The 21,743-nt window shown below is 52.9% G+C and overlaps 1 protein-coding gene and 1 long non-coding RNA gene across 11 annotated transcripts in view; one reads left to right on the top strand and one right to left on the bottom strand.

The window, feature by feature from the left end:
* The window catches only part of LOC118523922 (uncharacterized), a 61,817-nt gene that overhangs the window by 28,576 nt on the left and 11,498 nt on the right, over positions 1–21,743 (bottom strand). For 5 of the 10 annotated variants that reach the window (XR_013441849.1, XR_013441853.1, XR_013441850.1 and 2 more), the window contains one exon: positions 1,954–2,050. The exons of the other annotated variants lie outside the window; for them this stretch is intronic. Coding sequence is in view for 1 of the 5 variants with exons in the window: in XM_078056618.1 (XP_077912744.1) it covers positions 1,954–2,050 (97 nt within the window). In the remaining 4 variants the exon portion in view is untranslated. The remainder of the gene's footprint in view (positions 1–1,953; positions 2,051–21,743) is intronic. 10 annotated transcript variants of the gene reach the window in all.
* On the top strand, positions 732–4,575 carry LOC144379240 (uncharacterized). The gene is made up of 2 exons (XR_013441860.1): positions 732–1,628; positions 4,303–4,575. It is a non-coding gene; the product is annotated as an uncharacterized LOC144379240 (long non-coding RNA).

Genomic DNA, 21,743 nt, shown 5'->3' with positions numbered 1-21,743 from the left:
ATGACCTCCCCTGACATTAATCCTGTGATGTAGGAGCCTTTATTCCCTCTCCTACTTAAGGAGCCTGAGGCCCTGGGAAGTAGGAACTGTGCGTGCTCAGGAAGCGGGTCGACAGGCATTCCTACTGTGGGAGATGGCCTGAGGGGTGCCTTGCAAGGCCAGGGGGCTTGGATAACGGGGAGGCCGCCGGGAAAAAGGCTGAGGCTGGGAGATTGGGGGATTCCTGTCTTACAGGTGGCTGCAGGCTGAGGTGTGAGCCCCTTCCCCAGGCCCACCTGCTGCCTGGCCCTCTGAGTCTCCAACAAGCTCCTGGTGGGTCTGGAAGCCGCTGGCTCGGTCTGGGAGGCCAGCCGTGGGCTGCAAGCCCCAACCCAGGCCATTTCGCAGGCCCTCCTGGCTCTGAGGCAGGAAACCATCATAGCGACAGCTCGCATTTACTGACAACCTCCCTGCACAGCACGTGCTGGGCTAAGCACTTGGCATATATGAACCTATTTCATCTTTACAACAGCTCTGCCAGGGACGAAACTGGGGCACAGAGAGGTGAAGTGACTTGCCTAAGGTCATGCAGAGCTGACATTCAACCCAGGAGGCCTGGATCCGGGGGCCACACTCATCTCCCCTCCAAGCGGGGATTCCTGGAGCAGTGAAGGACTGGCGCAGGGGGCTGGGCTGGACCTGGCAGGCACCGGGGGGGGGGGGGGGGGGGCGGGGCGTGGCAGTCCAGCCAGCCACCATGGGTGCCACGGAGCCAGGAGCGACATCCCACCAAGGGCTGAATGCAGGCCCCCTCCTCCGGCGATGTGGTTTTGACAGGAGAAGGCAAAAGAGGGCACTGCTTCCCCCGAAGGAAAGAACTGGTGAATGTAGCTGTGTGGCCACGCTGGGTGGGCACGAAGCACTGAAGATGGCAGCTCCGGGGCAGGGGAGGGAGCTTGCAGCCTCTTCCTCTGCCCCCTCTCCCCAGCTGCGGCAGGGCCTGGTACAGACAGGGGCACGGCTCCTGCGCTGAGACCTAAGAGCAGCACGTCTGCTGGGCCACCTGGCTGTCCATAGGCGTGTGCGTACCTGCGTGTGCATGGGCATATAAGAAGGGGAGGCCAAGGGGCCTCTGCGTGTGCTTGTTTGCAGGGGAGCCTATCCCCCACCCCCACCTGCCTCTGCAGCCGCAGAAAACAGGACACTCTGTCTCTAATCTGCACCTCTGGGGCCTCGAAACCACAGCCACGTCAGCGGGTGGGGTGGGGGGGCCACAGAGGCCGGGTGCGCAGGTGTATGCCAGCCTGCATGTGTGGGGCCAGCACGGGGGGTGTGGCTCCCTGGCCCGGTGTCCGTGCCCCCAGGAAGGCGGATGGGGTAGAGGGAGCTGGACCTCCCCCGCCGGGTGGGCACAGAGTCCAACCCTCTGACCACAGGCCAGGGGAAGGAACAGCCATTTCTCCCACAGCTTCTCACTTCTCTCAGCAGCCATGCCAACAACCACAACAAATGTCTCTGGAGCAGCTCAAATGGCCCCAAACGGTTCCAGGCACCTGGGAAATATCGGGGAGTGCCACAGAGATCCCTGCCATCCTGGGGCCAACGTTCTCGGAGGGGCGACACAGTAGACAGAACAGACGCTGTTGTATGTAAGAAGATGATGGGTGTAATGAGACATCAGGGAGGCAGAGCGGGGCCAGGAGATGGGCAGGAGGGTGCGAGGGGGTGTGTGCATGCAGTCAGGCCACAGTATTAAATTGGGTAGACCAAGTAGGCTCCACTGGCAAGATGATAGGCTGACAAATGCTTGGAGAGGGAGAAGCCAAGCAGGGTCTGGGGAAGAACATTCCAGACAGAGGAAAGGACTAGAACAAAGGCCCTGAGGCTGGAGTGTGCCTGGTCAGGACTGAGGGAAGGGCAGGCTGACCTGGAGGATGGACTGAAGTGACCCCATGCCCCCAGGCGCCTCCTCACCTTGCTCCAAGCGAGGGTCCAATTTCCAGTGAGTTAAAGAAAAAGGATCCTCTGGTACCTGTAGGAGAGGCCAACGGGTTCTCAGAGGAACCAATGTCTGGAGAAGAAGGGGACAGAGAAGGAAAAGGGTTTAGACCAGAAGGAGCATATGGAATACTCTGGGGCGAGAGCTGGGGAGGAGGCCTGAGGCCTGGGGGCTCCTAAAAGAAGAGTGGGGGAAGGAGGAAAAGAGTGGGGCCAAGCTGCCCTGGGGCCCACAGGCCTCCCTAAGTGGGGACAAGTCTCTGGGGTCCAACAACAGGTCCCTGGGAGCTCACTGAGAGAATGTAGTGTGGACTTCCAGCCTCCTGCCAGGAGAGTCTGCTGGCCACCCTCAGGGAGGAAGGAAGCCAGGGGTGCAAACACTTTCTGGCCCACCGGCCTCAGCCTGCTGGAGGCCACCAGACCCGCCTGAAAGACCCTTCTGAGGTCAGTGTCCCTCCCTCCATTAAAGAAACCCGCAGGGGAGGTGGAGGGAGGGGCCCATTGACCTCAAGAGATGTAGCTGAAGGTTGACCAAGGGCAGGGTGTGCACGCAGGCCCACCCTGCCCTGCAGTCTAGGAGATGGATTCCCCTCTAAACCAGCCAGACCACCAGCAAAGGACGGGAGGCTAGCCCGTGTGGTTCTGACGGACGGGGCAGTGGGAGAGTGGGAGGTCAGGAATCAGAAAGGGGAAGAGGTAGGCTTGGCCCGGGTGTTTTAGGATGGGAGCAAATCTGAATGGGTGGAGGGGAGAGAGAACACCTCCATGCACTCACGCATTTGCACACACAGGCCCACCTCACAGGCTCACACACACTCGGGCCCTGAAGCCCCCACACACGTAGGTTCTCAGAGCTGGGGACATGCATGTACACCCTCACACAGCCAAAGTAACACTCAGACGCCGGGGACACTCACACTCACACAAGGCCCGTGAGCATGACAAGAGCCACGCACAAACTTACACACTCTCATTGACACAGCTTGGTTCCCCTGGGCACCGGAAGTACATAGGCCCTTTGGAAACGGGCCTGGGGGGCAGGACGAATTTGTGTCTACAAGACAGAAGGAGAAAGAGGATGGAAGGTGGCAGTGGGTCACAGATGGAGATGAGGGGACAAATAAGAAGACTCAGAGAGGGGTGCCTGGGTGGCTCAGTTGGTTAAGAGATCGACTCTTCGGCTCAGGTCATGATCTCAGGGTCATGAGATCGAGCCCTGAGGTCAGGCTCTGCACTGGGCGTGGAGCCGGCTTAAAATTCTCTCTCTCCCTCTCCTTCTGCCCCACCCCCCTCTCATGCCCTAATGTGCTCGCTTTCTCTCTCTTAAAAAAAAAAAAAAAATTGACCCAGAGCAGTCATGTCATAGACACACCGTCATGCAGACCACACACATCCCATTACCAGTCAGCCTCAGACAGATCCCATAGCCTTCCTGCCTGCCCAGGGACACCACTTAGCAGCTCTATGGCATTGCGCAAGTCACTCAGATGTCCTCTTCTATAAAATGAGAATTTAAATAATACCTGCTTTCCATGCTAGATTGATTTACTGAGAGTTGATAGGTAAATCCCGCCTGCTGACCTCCAAGAAACCATCAGAATCCGGCCACTTCTCCCACCTCCACCATGACCACCCTGGCCAGGCCACCATCCCACTGGCCTCCCGCCCCGTCTTTGCTCCCCACTGCAACCACAAACCCCTCCTCCAAACCTGCCCCTGTGTTTGCATCTCCTCCACAGTAAAAGGCAAAATCCTGCCAATGGCCCACGAAGAGCTGCCCTCTCTCTCCTGTGGCTCTCAGCTCTGGGCACCCCGGGCCCCTGACTGTTCCCCAAACACCCCGGCCATCCCCTCTCCCCAAGCCTTTGTGCTGGCCCTTCCCTCCGCCTGGAATATCCTCATGGCTCTGCCTTCAGGATTGACTCAGAGGACCTGGCCACACAGTGCAGCCCCTCCTCAGCACTCTCTATCCCCTTCTCCGGCTTTTTTCTTCTTAGCATCTCTCACCATCCGAACACCACATAGTTGATGATAACTTTTGTCTGTCTCTCTTATCAAAATGTAAACTCCATGGGGACAGGGACTTTTGTCTGTTGTATTCTCTGCATCTAGGGCATTACCTGGGTCATAGGACTCAAGAGATACTGAATGAATGGATGGATGGATGGAGTGAGATAGCAAATAGGTAAGCATTTAAAAAGCAAGGTTAAAGGGGAGCAGCCAATCCTGAATGTGCTGTCCGCCATGTTCCGAGAATTGCAACCGCAATATGCCTTTATTCTCAAATGACCCTGGGAAGTAAATAGAATTATCCCTGTATTACAGATCAGAAGCCTGAGGAGGAGAAAGATTTTGACCGATGGTTGGTGAATATTGCCCTCAAAGATGACCACCAACAGTTCCTCTCATCACTGTATCAAATACACCCTTCAAGACTTGGAGTCTGGGGGTGCCTGGCTGGCAGGCTCAGTCGGTGGAACATGCGACTCTGGATCTCACGGCTGCGAGTTTGAGCTCCATGTCGGGAGTAGAGATTACTTAAACTAAGAAAAAAAAAAAAATGACCTGGGTGTCTGTTTCCCTCCCCCACCCCCTTGACTCTGAACTGGCCTTGTGATTTGCTTTGGCCAATGGAATGTGACCAAAGTGATGACCTAAGCCTGCCTTAACTTAAGAGACCTGGCCTCCTGGGTCAGTTATATTTGCAGAATCCAGAGAAAATGAAAATGTGGGGCTCCTTGTTGAAAAAGTTAAAAAAAAAAAAAAGTCATGAAAGCTACTAAACTATAAAGCTCTCCTTTCTTCCATAGTCTCTCTCTCAGGTCATCGTGGTGTGTTTTTTAAATTAATTTAAGGGACGCCTGGCTGGCTCAGTCGGTTAAGCAGCTGCCTTTGGCCCAGGTCATGATCCCAGGGTCCTGGGATCGAGTCCCACATGGGGTTCCTTGCTCAGCAGGGAGCCTGCTTCTCCCTCTCTCTCCCTCTGCTTGTGCTCTCTCTGTCAAATAAATAAAATCTTAAAAATAAATAAATAAAATAATTTTTTTTATTTAAATTCAATTTAATTAATATGCAGTATATTATTAGTTTCAGAAATAGAGGTCAGTGATTCATCAGTCTTATAAAACACCCAGTGCTCATTACATCACGCACCCTCCTTAATGCCCATCACCCTGTTAGCCCATCCCCCCACCCCCTCCCAACATCATGGTGTTTTTTATTTGCTACTTAATGTTGTTCTAAGTAAGAAAAAAATTTTAAATTTAAATACTAGCATGAATTTTACTGTTCAGCTTTACATTATTGTCAGTTTCAAATGAGAGCATTTACCACATATGTGGAATCACGAAAATTATGCAATTCATATTCCATAGCTCATATACGCATATGTACTTCATTGTTACCAGAACAGTGGAAACACTGCACAAAACTAACTCAGTTTTATTTCTGCTTTTTTTTTTATGTCTTTACCTTTTTTTTTTTTTTAAAGATTTTGGGCGCCTGGGTGGCTCAGTCTTTAGGCGTCTGCCTTCGGCTCAGGTCATGATCCCGGGGTCCTGGGATCGAGCCCCGCATCGGGCTCCCTGCTCGGCTGGAAGCCTGCTTCTCCCTCTCCCACCCCCCCTGCTTGTGTTCCCTCTCTCGCTGTATCTCTCAAAGATTTTATTTACTTATTTGACAGAGAGAGAGAGCACAAGCAGGGGGAGCGGGAGAGGGAGAAACAGGCTTCCCGATGAGCAGGGAGCCCGATGCGGGGCTCGATCCCAGGACCCCGGGATCATGATCTGAGCTGAAGGCAGACGCCTAAAGACTGAGCCACCCAGGCACCCTATGTCTTTACTTTTATTTGCATTTATTTTATGCTGAATTTATTGCCAGTCATAAGTCTCTGTTTCTTCAGTTTCTTCTGGGATAGCTTTTTCTCCTGTGCAACCTCCTCTCCTACTTTGGGAAGAACCTGCTCATTTTCAGTAAGGATCATCTCAATGTGGCAAGGAGAGCTCACGTTAAGGGTTTGTCTGACCATGAGCTCTAGAAGGTCGGGGGCTTTGTTCGCTTGGATGTGCTCCCTGACCAGAAAAATCTACAGCTAAACCCTTAAGGTCAGCATTACACTTTACATTTTTAAGCACATGCAGCAAGAATTTAGTACTCTTTTTTGGGCTCCTGACTGCATGCCCAGCCCCCACTGTTTGGCGTGAGCAAGGCTCCACCATTTATCTACAGAACAGCACACACTGTTTCTGTAAGTGCCATCTCTCATAGACTTGATGACTTTTCACAAACGCATATCCAGGATGGCCTGGACAGTTTCTCGGGTGTTCTTAAAGGGAACACGAAGATTTGACTCTCTCCATTTAAGTGATGTCATGGGGTTTTCTGGGTCAAGCGAATAGCGAACCATTTTCAGAGATCACCTCAGGCTGCTGATGAGAAGAGCTTCTCTTTGTGGCATGCACACATGCTACCAACATTTTCTACCTTCAGCTTGCTGAGGAGTAAGGAAGGACCAAAAGGAAAAGGGTCTACATAGGGACAGGGAAGCAAAGAACAGGGCAGACACACTAACGGTACAGGTCTCCTCGGCTCGTGCACATGCTCCATCGTCCCATCTGACTTCACTTCCAAAACACAACACTATGTGGAGAACAAATGAGCTGTCCCACCAAGCCCAGCCCCCATTTTAGAACTATGAGCAAATAAACAGTTACTGTTTTAAGCCACTGAGTTTTGCAGTGGCTTGTTACACAGCCGCGGTTGACTGATACAATGGTTGAGATCACACCGTTAGGGTGAGACCGCACTGTGGTTGAGCCTACGTTGGTCTGCTTCTCGAGTCCATATTCCTCTGTGTCCCACCCAGGCTTCCTTACAAAAGTTTCATAATATAACTCCTATTTTTCTCCTTGGAGAGTTTAGGGTTGAGCTGGGGGCAAAGGTTACTTAACCGCAACAAGTCAAAATTATTATTAGAGCTTGGAAGAAGCCACATCTGGACTCGATATGGGGAACAGGGGACTGGTGGGTGGGTCAGGACTGAGAACAGGCCCAGCCTCTGTCCAGAGTGAGCCTGGGCCCAGTGGGGTGTTTGGACATCTGTTTTCCGTCCTGATTCAGTAAATAAAGCTGCTTTCCTCTGCTGACCCTACAGGAAATGGGAGTCAGAAGTTCAGCTGGCCAGGAATGGACCTCTCCTCTGATAGAAGCCCTCCCACATGCTTGGACAAGATGCAGAATGCAAGGCCCATGCAATTTATGTTGCAGAGAAAGAAAGAAATTCTTAGGGCCTCTGTGGTCAAGTAATCAGATTTTCCTCATTTAACCAATGGCTATTGTCCCTGTTGTCAGCTATTAGCATATCAGATTATTATGTCAGGTGTTTATTCTTTTGATCCCATGGCTCATGCACTAGTAAAGATGTTTTCAGGGGCGCCTGGGTAGCTCAGTCGTTGGGCGTCTGCCTTCGGCTCAGGTTGTGATCCCAGGGTCCTGGGATCAAGCCCTATATCGGGCTCCCTGCGCCGCGGGGGGCCTGCGTCTCCCTCTCCCACTCCCTTGCTTGTGTTCCTGCTCTCTGCCTCTGTCAAATAAATAAATAAACCTTAAAAAAAAAAAAAAAAGATGTTTTCAGTGGCCAGAAACATAGAATTTCTATTCAGTTGGCTTAGACAATAAGGAAAGTGTATTATCTCACAGAACAAAAAGTCCAGAGGAAGGGTAGCTTCAGCAGAGGTTAATCCTGCAGTTCACCACCATCATCATCAAGGACTCAGGCTATTTCCTCTTTTCCTTCCCCTCTGCCATTCTCAGCATATTGCCTTGTCCTTGGCTAGCTCTCCTCATGGTCACAAGATGGCTGCTGCTACCCCAGACATCACATTGGTACACAACAATGTCCATAACAGTAAAACAAAACGAAACAAACCCAGGAAACACCTCATCCTGTGTCCCCTTTTAAGATCAAGGAAAATTTTTCCCTGAAGCTCCTAAGAGACTGTCCCTCACTGCTCACTGGCCAGAATTGAGCCATATCCCATGCCTGAATCTATCCCAAGCAAGGGGGATAGTTCCACTATTAGTGCCACAGTACTAACCCTGAGTCCAGAAGGAGATGGACAAACACCTAGAACAAACTTGAGCTCAGCAGGTACTGAAGGGAGGGGTAGTGGGAGGAGAAGGGCCAGTGGGGAGGCAACCGCAACCAAGCCTGAGTGCTGCAGCTCATTTGTTTGGACCTGAATTTTTTTCCTGGGGGGGAGGAGGAGAGGATCGGTATTTACGAAGTGAGCCAGGCCTCCCAGATTCTATTACTTGACCAAACTGCCTCACAAAGTACTTACAAGGAGTATATGTCACTTAAAGTACACACCGGAAGCATATAAAAACTCAGGGATCAAGGCGGGGACATTGGTCCCTCAGCTGAGCATCTGTTTAGGTTCTTAAGAGCCTCATTGTTGGAGTTAGGCCCAGGTGTAAATTCTGGCCCTGTCCCCTTCTGCTTTTCTGATCTTGTACTGATTACTTCATCATTCTCTATATGTACAATGAGGATAACAATAGCCACCCCCAGACTGTTTTATTAACCAATACACTGTGTGACATATCCAAGAAGGTCAAAAAATATTGTGGGCAGATGGAACCATGTGACCCAGCTTGGCTGCCTCCTCCTACAAAGGCACCCCCTCCCTCCTTCAGCTCATCTCCCTCCTCCCAGCCCCATCCATAGGCTCCAGGTTCTCTGCTCTCACATCCCTACTGCCCCTCACCCACCGCACTTCCTGCCTGGGCTGCCCGACCTGATACCTAGACGGGGTGTCCCATCCACATTCCTGATCAGGAAACTGGTTCCTCCGTGGCTGCCCACCCCCACAGAATCACGGCCCAAGTCCCGATGTGTCTACACTCCAGGCCCCAGCGCCTCTCCATTCCCATGATACCGACTTCTCTGTATTTACTGGTCAGGGCTCCTGGTTGCAAGCAACGGAAAGCTCACGGACTCCTCGAGCCCGCGGCACAGCCAGGTGCAGGAGCCAGGGAGGACCGGACTGCAGCCAGAACCTCAGCCCAAATCACAGCTCCAGGACAGAGCAGGGAGGACCACAAGGCTCTGCGGCTCCACTGCCCCCTGAAAACTCTTCCTGCTGCCGCTGCCGCCCCCAATGCTGTCAGATACATCCCATCTCTGCTGCTTTGCATCACCTGCTCGGGAGTCAGAGTTCATGGGAGGGTGTATCTGATTGGCTGAGCCAGGTCACGTGCCTGCAGTGCAGCCGCAAAGGAGGCCGGGAGGGCGAGGTCTGGTTTCTGGATTGGGAGGAGGGCTCTGCCTCCGCACGAGGCTTCCAAGGTAGGGGATGCTCCAAACAGATGCTGGAGAGCCACAGAAAGGGTAAAGGTGCACTCTGCTGGGTGAGCGACCGTTTGCTCCAGAGGGACAGGGCCTGTGGCTGCCTATCCCACGCCCATTCCCAGCGTTGGGAGTGGCTGTGCTCTCCACTGGGCTTCAGGGAAAGTCTCTGGTGATCTGACTCACCTGGAACCAGGGACCATTAGCCTTGATGGGGGAACCACACCTTGGGATCCCTGCAAAAGAAGTTGAAGGACTAGCAGAAGACCTCCCAGTTCTTATTTTGCCAAATAGGAATCTCAAAAGCAAATAACAACCTACTCTCTGCTGTCACCATCATTCAAAGGGGACAGCCTAAGCACCAGTAAAAGCAAAACGACAGGGGAGAGCCTGATTTTAGAGTTAAGCACAATCCTTAAAGCTAAATACATGTTGGCTTTAAGAAAAACTCGTCCAGATTTTTCTAGTTTGGCTGGACACATATGAAAAGGTCTGACACAACTGATTTTGAACATGGACCGTGTGGATGAGGAGAACCATGTTTATCAATGCTGAGTTTCCTGATTTTGTTAAGTGCAGGGGATATGTAAGTCCTACACTGGAAGAGAGCGTCCTTGTTCTTGGGAAATACACCCTGAAACCTTGAGAGGTAAAAGAGCATAAGGCTTGCACTTTTCTCTCATATAGTTTGGGAAAAAGTTGTAGACACACACACGCACACACACAACACAGGGATTCAGACAGAGAAAGAGCAATGAAGGGATAAAATGTAAACAAGTGATAAATCTGAGGAAAAGGTCTACCAGAATCTTTGTATTCTTCTTGTGACTATTTATACATTTGAAATTATATCAGAATTAAAAGTGCCCCCCCCCCAAAAAAAAGTTAGCAGTGATTTCCCAGAAGCATTGGTTTCTCTTGGTGCATTACCTATTTTGGTACTGTTTGAACTTGAGTGAACACATGTGATGTTTGCTATCAGAAAGAATAAAACACAAATGACAGAAATTAAAGAGAAAAAGGAAAGGCCACGACAGACTCCGTCTAGCATTTTGACACTCGCTGATCTGGCCTAATTACTCTGTAGTTGAGGGACACAGTAATTGGCCAGATTTAGCTAAGTCACCTTAAACTCAAAGAAGAGAGGAACAAAGGAAGGGAGGGGCCTTAGGAATTGGAGGGGGGAAAAGGAGGAGGAAACCCTGTAGGGTCCGATTAGAAGAGGCCCCATCTCTTTCCTCTCCTACTCTCAGTGCGGTTTCAGTTCCCCTGAGTTTGAAAGAAGAAACAGTGTTTTGCAGGTATGCCATGTCCTACAACTTCAGAAGGCATTACTCACATGCCAGTCTATGAAAATGGCTCCTCCTGGAGTTGTGCAGTAGACACCCTACACAGCTGTACAGGGCAGCCCTGAGAGAGTCATTTGCTCATTTGCTATTGTTGTTGTTGTTCGGTGGCAAAGAGGTGTTTGGGGAAGAGACAGGAATGACTAACACTGTGGTCTAGAGATTAACCAACGAGTGATTCCATCCATTCAGTCAACCACTATTTATTGCCACAGATTATATGCCAGGCATCGTGCTAAGGGCTGGGACTTCCAAGCTTGAAATAGGTGTACTCTCTAGGGAGGAGCTGGGGGGAGTGACAGGGATGGAGAGGCAGCCCTCCCAGGACAAAAGCCAACCTACCCCCACCTCCTCCCCATCATCTGTCCAACCTTCTCCATGCTTCAGGCCCTCCTGGAAGAAATCTCCAGACCCCTCCCCCTCCCCACCTCCCTCAGCAGAATAGACTGGGGCTTTCTGCCTTTTCTGTGGATCTCCTCCACTGGGTGGCCAAAGCCCCTTGGGCTCCAGGCTGCAGTGCATTTCCTTCTTCCATGTGACCTAGAATTGATTCATTCATGCATTTGTTTGTTTTACTTCATTTATTCCACAGGCATTTCTCTGTAAATGAGATTTATTTTAATGAAAAAAAAAGATATGTACCGATTATTTAAAAAAACATTGAGGGGCGCCTGGGTGGCTCAGTCGTTAAACAAGCGTTTGCCTTCGGCTCGGGTCATGATCCCAGGGTCCTGGGATCGAGCCCTCCATCGGGCTCCCTACTCAGCGGGGAGCCTGCTTCTCCCTCTCCCACTCCCCCTGCTTGTGTTCCCTCTCTCGTTGTGTCTCTCTGTCAAATAAATAAATAAAATCTTTTAAAAAATAAATAAATGGGGGGGAAAAAAAACATTGAACATAGGGGTGCCTGGCTGGCTTGGTGGATGGAGCGTGCAACTCTTGATCTTGGGGTTGTGAGTTTGAGCCCCACGTCTCTACATCCAACGTGCACCAGATGTGAGGCTCCAACTCACAATCCCAAGATAAGAGTCACATGCTCTACTGCCTGAGCCATCCTGGTGCCCCAAAAATAAAATCTTTAAAAAAAGATTAAACAGATGGGGCACCTGGGTGGCTCAGTAGTTAAGGGTCTGCCTTCGGCTCAGGTCATGATCCCGGGGTCCTGGGATCGAGCCCCGCATCAGGCTCCCTGCTCTGCAGGAAGCCTGCTTCTCCCTCTCCCACTCCCCCTGCTTGTGTTCCCTCTCTCGTTGTGTCTCTCTGTCAAATAAATAAATAAAATCTTTTAAAAAATAAATAAATGGGGGGGAAAAAAAACATTGAACATAGGGGTGCCTGGCTGGCTTGGTGGATGGAGCGTGCAACTCTTGATCTTGGGGTTGTGAGTTTGAGCCCCACGTCTCTACATCCAACGTGCACCAGATGTGAGGCTCCAACTCACAATCCCAAGATAAGAGTCACATGCTCTACTGCCTGAGCCATCCTGGTGCCCCAAAAATAAAATCTTTAAAAAAAGATTAAACAGATGGGGCACCTGGGTGGCTCAGTAGTTAAGGGTCTGCCTTCGGCTCAGGTCATGATCCCGGGGTCCTGGGATCGAGCCCCACATCAGGCTCCCTGCTCTGCAGGAAGCCTGCTTCTCCCTCTCCCACTCCCCCTGCTGTATTCCCTTTCTCACAGTCTCTCTCTCTGTCAAATAAATAAATAAAATCTTAAAAATAAATAAATAAATAAATAAACAAACCTAGCAAAAGCAAAAAACAATTCTCCCTCCATCCTCCCAGTTCCCCTCTCAGAGACACAAATAAACACTTTCTTTCAGGATGCCTAGGTGGCTCAGTTGGTAAAGCGTCTGCCTTCAGCTCAGGTCATGATCTCAGGGTCCTGGGATCGAGCCCCGCGTGGGGTTCCCTGCTCAGCGGGAAGCCGGCTTCTCCCTCTCCCTCTGCCTGCCACTCTGCCTCCTTGTGCTCTGTCTCTCTCTGTCAAGTATATAAATAAAATCTTAAAAAAAACACACTTTTTGATGGGGTGCCCAGCTGGCTCTTGATCTCAGGATTGTAGGTTTAAGCCCCACATTGGGTATAGAGATTACTTAAAAATAAAATCTTAAGGGGCGCCTGAGTGGCTCAGTCGTTAAGCGTCTGCCTTCGGCTCAGGTCATGATCCCAGGGTCCTGGGATCGAGCCCCGCATCGGGCTCCCTGCTCGGCGGGAAGCCTGCTTCTCCCTCTCCCACTCCCCCTGCTTGTGTTCCCTCTCTCGCTGTGTCTCTCTCTGTCAAATAAATAAATAAAATCTTAAAAAAATAAAAATAAATAAAATAAAATCTTAAAAACAAAACAAAACACTGCTTTTTGGTCTGTGCCAATCTGAAAGAAGAAAATAGTATCTCTTTTTAATTTGCTGTCTTCATTATGTTTGCAAACCACTGTATTCCTTCTTCTTACTTCTCTCCAACAGTATGTAAGGAGTCGGTGTGCACCAGGCTGCCCATCCTTGCAGTCACATAAGCAAAGTGCCTGGACCTACAACATGTTTAAGGGCCTACAAAAAGATTTGAGATCCGGGGTTGGGGGCACGTATTGGCTTCAAAGTATTTTTTTTTATGATTTTATTTATTTATGTGAGAGAGAGAAAGCACGAGACGGGGGAGGGTCAGAGGGAGAAGCAGACTCCCCGTTAAGCAGGAGCCCAATGCAGGACTCCATCCTGGGACTCCCGGATCATGACCTGAGCTGAAGGCAGACGCTTAAATGACTGAGCCACCCAGGCTCCTGGCTTCAAAACATTTTTTAAAGGCAAGAAAACGGAAACTCTAATGATATTATTTAATGTCACCCAAACAAAATCTTATGGCAAGCTCGTTAGCTGGAAAACCTGGAACACAGGAACATTTCATGACATTTGAAAGCAATTCATTTGTTTAGATGTTCTCATGACAAAGTATTTCCAAGCATGCATGATACTTTTGAAGAAATCAGAGTCGGTTTTAAATTAAATGCATTAACTCTGGTTGGATAATTTCACAATTGTAATTATTTGAATATCCTTTTTTAAAAAATGCCCACAGGGCTCCTGGGTGGCTCAGTCGGTTAAGCATCTGCCTTCGGCTCAGGTCATGATCCCAGGGTCCTGGGATCGAGCCCTGCATAGGGCTCCCTGCTCAGCAGGGAGTCTGCTTCTCCCTCTGCCTGCCGCTCCCCCTGCTTGTGCTTTCTCTCTCTTGCTCTCCCCAACCCTCTCTCTCTCAAATAAATGAATAAAATCTTTTTTAAAAAATGCCCATAAAATGACATTTGGTGTGGGATCAGAGTGAGTCTTAGTATGTTTCCTGTGAATTGGGTGGGGTCTCCAGAAGTAAGCGATGGTGGTATTTATTTATTTATTTTTAAAGATTTTATTTATTTATTTGAGAGAGAGAATGAGAGAGAGAGAGAGAGAGCACATGAGAGGGGGGAGGGTCAGAGGGAGAAGCAGACTCCCTACTGAGCAGGGAGCCCAATGTGGGACTCGATCCTGGGACTCCAGGATCATGACCTGAGCCGAAGGCAGTCGCTCAACCAACTGAGCCACCCAGGCGCCCTGGTGGTATTTAAAAAGCCTGTAAGCCTGTGAACCAGACAGTCTCTGTCCTCACGGAGCTTATGGTGCAAGAACAAGCTGGACTTCTCAGCAAAAATCGGAGACAGTAGAGGGGATCAGATCTGAGTCTTGGGCTAGCCAAAATCCCCTGGCCTCTCCCCCAAATCCCTGACTGTCCCAAAAAAACTATCTCCTGGTCACCCCCGCCCCCAGCCTAGGGGCTCAGCACTAGACCTGGGATTTTAGAAAGCTTAGGAGGTAGTGGACCCGGGGAGGGAACGACAGGGATGAAGGCAATGCTATCTGTGGTCCCAGGACCAGCCTGGGGCGGGGGGGGGGGGGGGGGGGTGGAGGAATGGGGGGACAGAGATAGGGAGAAAAAAGGACAAATTGTCCCCAAATGACATCTTGAGACATCAGAACAAAATGTGTTTTTCTCTTTTGTACTCTTGCCCCTTTTAAAGGGAAATAGAGCTCATTCCTTGAAAGGGACCAACTGGGGGTCTAAGTCACAGGTGTGAAGGTTTGAAGACTGGGAGGTGAGCAATTCAACACCTCTCCCCTCCACCCCGTCTGCACCCTGTGCGTGTGTTTGTGTGTACCCCTCCCCTAATACTATCTCCAGTTGCTGGCATAGGATTCGGTGCTGCTATGCTCAGTAAGGATCTATCTCTTACATCCAGTCCATCCAGCCCAGTGGAGACAGATGAGCAGTTTTGAATCCCACTTGTGCTCTTTGCCTGCTCTGTGGCCTTGAGCAAAGAGCTGCCCTCTTCTGAGCTCCATCTCCCCCTTTGTACAAAGAGCACAGGAAAACCTAGTTCACAGGGACGTTACGCGGATGGGATGAAATGAAGTCAATAAGGCACGCAGTTCCGGACATGGCCTTTTCCTTTGTGTCTTTAGCTGCCCGGGAGGGAAAGCAGCACGCACAGACGCCGAGGCGGAGCGGGAGCCTAGCTGAGAGGGTGTTGCTGGGGAGTCAGAGATGGCCGTAGTGTGGGAAAGACAGCACACCAGCCTGAGAAACTTCGAGCTTGCCCTGGTAAATGCCTGTAGGGAGCCACTGAAGGTTCTGCAGCAGGGGAGGGCCCAGCGCATGCATGGGAGGTGGCACCAAGGGGAGAATGAGGAGTAGTCAGAGGCAGGGGGAGGGGCACACAGGCCGCCCAGCTCTGCCTCTCTGGACCTTCCACCTGCAGCCAGGAAAGAAGCCCTTTGGAGGGAAGAGGTGTTAGAGGGGCCCAGCCGACTCCCCTCCTCCCCCCGCCACTTCCAGCCCAGCCTAGCCCACCTCTCAGGGCCACTGGGCAGGGCGTGGTGGGCCAGCAGCGTCCTGGAGGGTTCCAGAGCTGGGCCTCCTGCAAAGGGGGGCAGGGGTGGGGCGTTCCTGGGAGCTGGGAGGTGGGGCCGCAGGTGTAGGGCTTGGGGGATGCGATTCCCCGTCGATTGTCAGGGCCCCAGGCCCAGCCCAGCGTGTTGAACAAGAGGCCAGAGGCTGCTCAGTTTGAAGCGTGGGCCAGTGTGGCAGAGAGCCGGTGGTGCTGGCTGAGACAGGTTCGCTCCCCAGCAGGCCAGCTGGGCCCTCCCCAGCGGCTGGGCACCTGAGCAGGTGTGCCGAGGGATCTATAGGCTGTCACTTGAAAAATTAGAGCCCTGCAGCCTGGGAGTCAGCCAGGTGTGGCTGCCACAGAGCCTCCCAGGCTGGCTGGTGTGCATGTGCACGCCAGTTCCGGGCGTGCATGGACACATGCCAGCTGCCGTGCCCAGACCGCAGGGGCCCCACGGATCCCCCCAAAGGCACACACTCAAGTTCACACACACGTACTTGCTTGGGCCTGACCCCGGTCCCGTATAGGCCCCTTAGCCACACACACTCTCTCACCACACTCACAGCCCCAGCACACTCTGACACCGCCCCAGCAGCTCCGGGGTCTCCCTTTCTAGAACAGCAGGCTCCTGAGGGCAGTGCCCCTGTTGGTCTTGTCCACAGCTCTTTCTTCAATGCCTGCAACAGAGGCCAGCACACACCAGGAGCCCAGCCAATGTTTGCTCTCTATGAATGCACACACACACACACACACTCTCTCTCTCTCTCTCTCTCACACACACTTGCACACATATTCTATAACGGATAAACCCCGCCTTCACCCCATCCCCCTCCAGTGTTCTAGTTCTACTAGGTCCTGGAGAGAACAGCACCTAGAAGCTGGTCCTTCCCAGGTCTGACCAATGCCCCTCACCCACAGTCCAGGCCAGGGGGAGAGCTCGGGGCTGAGGGGGGCGGTGGAACCAGGGAAGCAGCAGTCTAAAGCCCCCGTTTGGGGAGGGGGTGTGAGAATCCCCATTTCCTACAGGCAAGACCTCCCTGGGGGAGCCCTAGCACTGTGCTGGGGTTCTGGGTGGGGGGAGGACTGGCTAGACCACATCCAGGGAAATCCCTGGGGCGGGGACATGTGACCTGCCCATGGCCCTCCCCTGGGCCCCTGCTCCAAGGGAGCTCCCCATTTTAGGTGACCCCTCCCAACCTGCGAGCGCCCCGCTCTGCTCCCACAGGGCTCCAGCCAGGCTTCCCACGGCCTGCGCATGGCTGTAGCAGAGGGAGGCTTGAGGAACCAGGAGCAGAGCAGGGTGTACAAGGAAGACTCCCTGGAGGAGAGGAGGCTTGTATGGGCCAGAGACGGGAGAACCTTCTGGGAAGAGGGCTGGAGGGGGCATCTGCGCATCTTTGATTCTAGGACTGGTGAGGGAGTGCCACGTCTGTGCTGGGACCTCGTGACACCCACGGGCTGAAGTGGAGGCCAGCTGAGCAGGCTGCGCACCCGGGGTGAGGAGGGTGGGCTGTGACCTCAAGAGCTAGCAAAGGTCAAGGCGAGGCTTGCTGCATCAGAGGAACTGAGAATGAGGTGCCTGAGGGAGGCAGGCCGATTTGAGGGGAGAACCAAGAACACACCGGTGGCCAATGGATGGACAAATGGACAGCTTAGCTGATGGACTGAAAGACACGGGAGGACTGATGGACTAATGGAAAGACAGCAATGGGCGGGTGGCCACTGGACATCTCTCACTCAGTCTCTCTCTGAAGCGCCCAAACAGTCTGAAGACCCAGCTACTCCCCACCCAGACCCCCCCCACCCCACTGCCCCCTCCCTAGCTCCTCTCCAGGCCAGGCTCTTAGGGAGGCCAACACCTGCTTGGCTTGATGCCCAGAGACACACCTTCCAGCCAGGTTCAAGCCCAGATGTGGGATCACCTCCAGGTGTTCTCACCTGAGCAGGTGTGCATAGAATGAGGTGGGGGTGGAGGCCATACCCACCAGTTAACACCTCCAAAAAGAGCCCCCCAGCTGCTGGATAGTGCCCCAATCATGGCGCGCACACACACACATACACACACACTCACTGCCCTTGGCTATATCACACCCCACGGACACGTGCTGCCACAGACACAGGTGAGCACCCATTCGCTGACACCCAAACACCAGGCCCCCAGATGTCACAGGGCCACGGCATTGCACAACTCCGGAATGAGCCACTCGTGTGGTCTACAACGTGCGGGGCAACCTGGACCCTCCGTTACACCCCGATGCTACAGTGTCGTTAACCCACAAAGGCTCCTTGAACAGCTCCCGGACCCAACCTTGGGGGGGATGTCAGGAATACCTCCTCACCCTCCGGACATTTGAAGTCTCACCTTCAACGGCTCTTTCCAGGGACAGCAGGGACCCCAGGGCCCTTTCTGTTCTCCCCCTCCCACCCACCTTCCTGCCGCCTCCTCCCCTTTGCCCTCCCTCCAGCCACATTGCACACCTCAGGTGGGCTCTCTCCTTCCCATACACCTCGGTCCACACTATTCCCGCAACTGGGAACCCCTTTCCCCACTCAATCCTGGACCCCACGTACAGGTCCTAGCATCCAAGACAGAGATCTCTGTATCCCTGAAGTTTACTAGTATGACACACAAGAGGGCCCTGGTAAGTGTCGTTGGTGGATGGCCCAACTGCGTAGCTGGATGAAATCATCAGGAATATAAGGCAGCTAAGAATTATTGCCAGATGGGCTGCTGTGGACTTGCTGGTATGGAATTCCAGTCAGAGCAGGGGAGCACCCAGGGGCTGGAGGGCTGTGAGCCCCTCTAAGCACATATTTGTCACCAGAGCCCCCAGGGAGTGAGTCCCGAACCCTTGGACCTTCCCCATCCCGTAGACGAGATGCACGACTGACCCGTCCTCGAGGCCCAGCCCTACAGCGAGGCCACGACAGGTCCGCAATCCATGGAAGGAGTCTTCAGCCAAGGCCAGGACTCAGTCCTCTGTCCCCCCTACCCACTGACACCTTGGGAAGCCCGGGCACTTTTCTAGGTCTTTCTTCAGAGTGCCTGGGGAGTGCCAGGGCGGGCTCTCTGCCAACTCAGCAGGGCTAGGGACTTTGGATGTGCTGACGCTGACAGCCCTGCCCCACCCTGTGTGGGTCCAGCTGGTCAGAGCTCAGCCCTGGCCTGGGTCTGGGCCTGGCATTGATGGATCGGCATGGGGTTTCACTCCCTCGGCAAGGACCAAACCTGGGTATGTGTGCACTCTGTTTAAGGCCGATTTCTAAGCACTTTATTGATATTTGCTCACTTCATCTCTGCGATGACCCTCTGGGGTAAACTATAATTCAGATGCCCATTTTACCATTGTGGAAACAGAGGCACAGAAGTGGATAAACCAACTTACCTGAAGTCACAGCAGCTCGGAGTGGGTAGAGTAGTTCAGGTTCAAACCCCTAGAGTAGCCCAGGCCATGCTTTTCACCACTGTGCTATACTATGTCTCCTTTTAAAGGCATTTATTATTATTTTTATTATTATTATAAGATTTTATTTATTCACTTGACAAAGAGAGACACAGCGAGAGAGGGAACACAAGCAGGGGGAGTGGGAGAGGGAGAAGCAGGCTTCCCATTGAGCAGGGAGCCTGATGCAGGGCTTGATGCCAGGATCCTGGGATCATGACCTGAGCCGAAGGCAGACGCTTAATGACTGAGCCACCCAGGCACCCCTAAACTTATTTTTAAAAAATAAAAGATGAGGGGCACCTGGGTGGCTCAGTCAAGTGTCTGCCTTCAGCTCAAGTTGTGATCCCAGCGTCCTGGGATCAAGTCCCGCATCTGCATTGGGCTTCCTGCTGAGCGGGGAGCCTGCTTCTCCCTCTCCCTCTGCTGCTCCCCCTGCTTGTGCTCTCTCTCTGTGTCAAATAATAAAATCTTTTAAAAAATAAATAAGTAAAAAATAAAAGATGATGGGGTGCCTGGCTGACTCAGTCAGTAGAACATGGAGCTCTTGATCTCGGAGTCATGAGTTTGAGCCCTACATTGGGGGTAGAGTTTACTTAAAAAAATAAATAAAATAAATTTTTTTTTTAAAAGAAAAAAGATGGGATTACTTGGTCCAGGCTGCCTTTGGCATTAGGGGCATGAACATGGGACATTCCAGGTCATTCCCAGCCCTGTCTGTCTTTCTCTCTCTCCCCTTTCCCCTTCCCCTCCACACACACACACACACACACACACACACAGCCTGCCTTGTCCTGGTGCCACCAGGCACATCCCTGTGACCTCCTGTTTCCTCCATGGCCAGGCTTCAGGCCCATGGGAACACTATGCTCTTGGGTTTGGGTCCAAGTCTATTCTGGAACATACCACCCCACGCCCCTCCTCCTCCCCGCCACCCCAGTTCCACCCCAGGCCAGCATTCCTGGAAAGCTCCAAGACTGCTTCTTTCAGGGGAGATTTTTCCATGGGGCTTCTGCGGCTGCAATTGGGATAAGCTGAGAAGGGGCCCACCCGCAGCCTACAGAGACTGCATCTTGGGGCCAGAAAGCTTGGAGTGGCCCTGGCGCATCAGGGCTAGTCCTCGTCCCATCTCTGGGGCAGGGGCTTCGGCAGATGTGAGATACAGAGAGTGCCCTCCCCGTCCCTGTGTGTCTACTGGGCTTGCTTTTGGACTCTCAGAGGACCTCGGGCCTCCAGCACTTTGTATTCACTAGCTCTACTCGGTCTCACCCCATTAGCAGAGTGTGCTACTGTGCGCCCAGCCCGGGGCCGGGGTGCCGTGGAGCCTGCCGCTGATGGGCAGCCACAGCCTTCCCATGTGCAGTCAGCAACACGGTCGGCCATCAGCCTCGGATTCACTTCCGGGACGTCCTGCTGCTGCTCAGGGCCCCCCTGGATCATGTCCTAGCTTGTGTCCTGACCCCTGGCTCCAGCCCTGCCTATTGTTTCAGGGGCAGGAAAGCCCGAGAATGCTGTCCCCAGCCTGGGGCTGCATGGGGCCTGCCACTCAGCAGATGACTACACCGGCTCTTCCTCGGCCCAGCACTCCCAGCCCCTCCTCCTCGCCAGCCTGAGTCAGAGGCCTGTCAGCTCCGGCTGCCCCCAAGGCCCAGCCGATTTGGGTGGGAAGGAGCTGCCTGGATGCCAAGGTCTGAGGAGATGGGCCAGGCCCTCAATCCTCACTGACCTGACCTTTTAGTAGGACCTTCTAAGCATTCTTTGATCTAGAAATCCCACATGCACACACACACGCACGCGCGCACACTCAGCCACACTGTGACCGAAGGTGAAAAGTGAGGTGTGAGGCCGAGGCAGGCCAGTGAGCACTGGGCTAGGCCAGCACAGCAGAGGCCTGAGCGCCTCCTGGTACTGGAGAGCCAAGCGGCCCAGCACGGGAGAGAGGCCCATGCTTCTTGATCCCTCCCCAGTATGGGCACAGATTCTTGCTGCCTGGGGGCCTTGCTCCGTAGCATATGCCCCCAACCCTACAGCTCTACCTCACTCTCTCTCTCTCTCCCTCCCTCCTCCTCTGCAAACCTAGCCTCAGAGAGAGTAACCAAGCCCCACAAAGCCATGGGCCCCTGACTCAAGCCCTGGAAGCTGAGACCAGGCCTGGTGGTCCAGTCTCTGGGGATTTCCCCTTCCGGGTCTGCCTCTTTGGGCCCCACTGTCCCCTGGCTGGACTAAAGCAATTGCCGCAGTGGCTGGCCCCATGACCTCCCTGTGCCCACCCCTGCCCCAGCACACTGAGGTCTGTGTGCGGCTCCATATAGCCTCCCAGGACTGCCGGGTTGCTTGGGCTCTGGGCCTTTTGTTCTCTTTTGTTTTTGCCCCCGTGTCCATGCCCCAAGTGCCCTCCCTGCTTATCCTCCTGACCATAAAGTCAGCAGTCAACACTTAAGTACTAGCCAGGCCCTGTTGTAAGAGCTTCCCGTCTGTTCATTTGCTTGACGCTCACGAGACGGTGCCATTAGTTATACCCATTGTTCAGATGAGAAAACTGAGGCTGAGAGAGGTTGAGGAATGTTGCATTCCCACCCACCTTTCAAGGTTCACCTTGGGTACCTTCCCCTGTCCTCCTTATCACAGCCCGGGGCAGGAGAAGCCGCTCCCAGCCGAGAGCCACTGCCCCTGTGCTGTCTTCTGTGGGGGGCTGTTATTTTAGCCCCCCCAGGCGT

The sequence above is a fragment of the Halichoerus grypus genome, chromosome 10 (assembly GCF_964656455.1).
Source record: "Halichoerus grypus chromosome 10, mHalGry1.hap1.1, whole genome shotgun sequence".
NCBI lineage: Eukaryota > Metazoa > Chordata > Mammalia > Carnivora > Phocidae > Halichoerus > Halichoerus grypus.
Note: the sequence above shows the minus strand (reverse complement) of the source record. Positions and strands in the feature narration are given on the sequence as shown.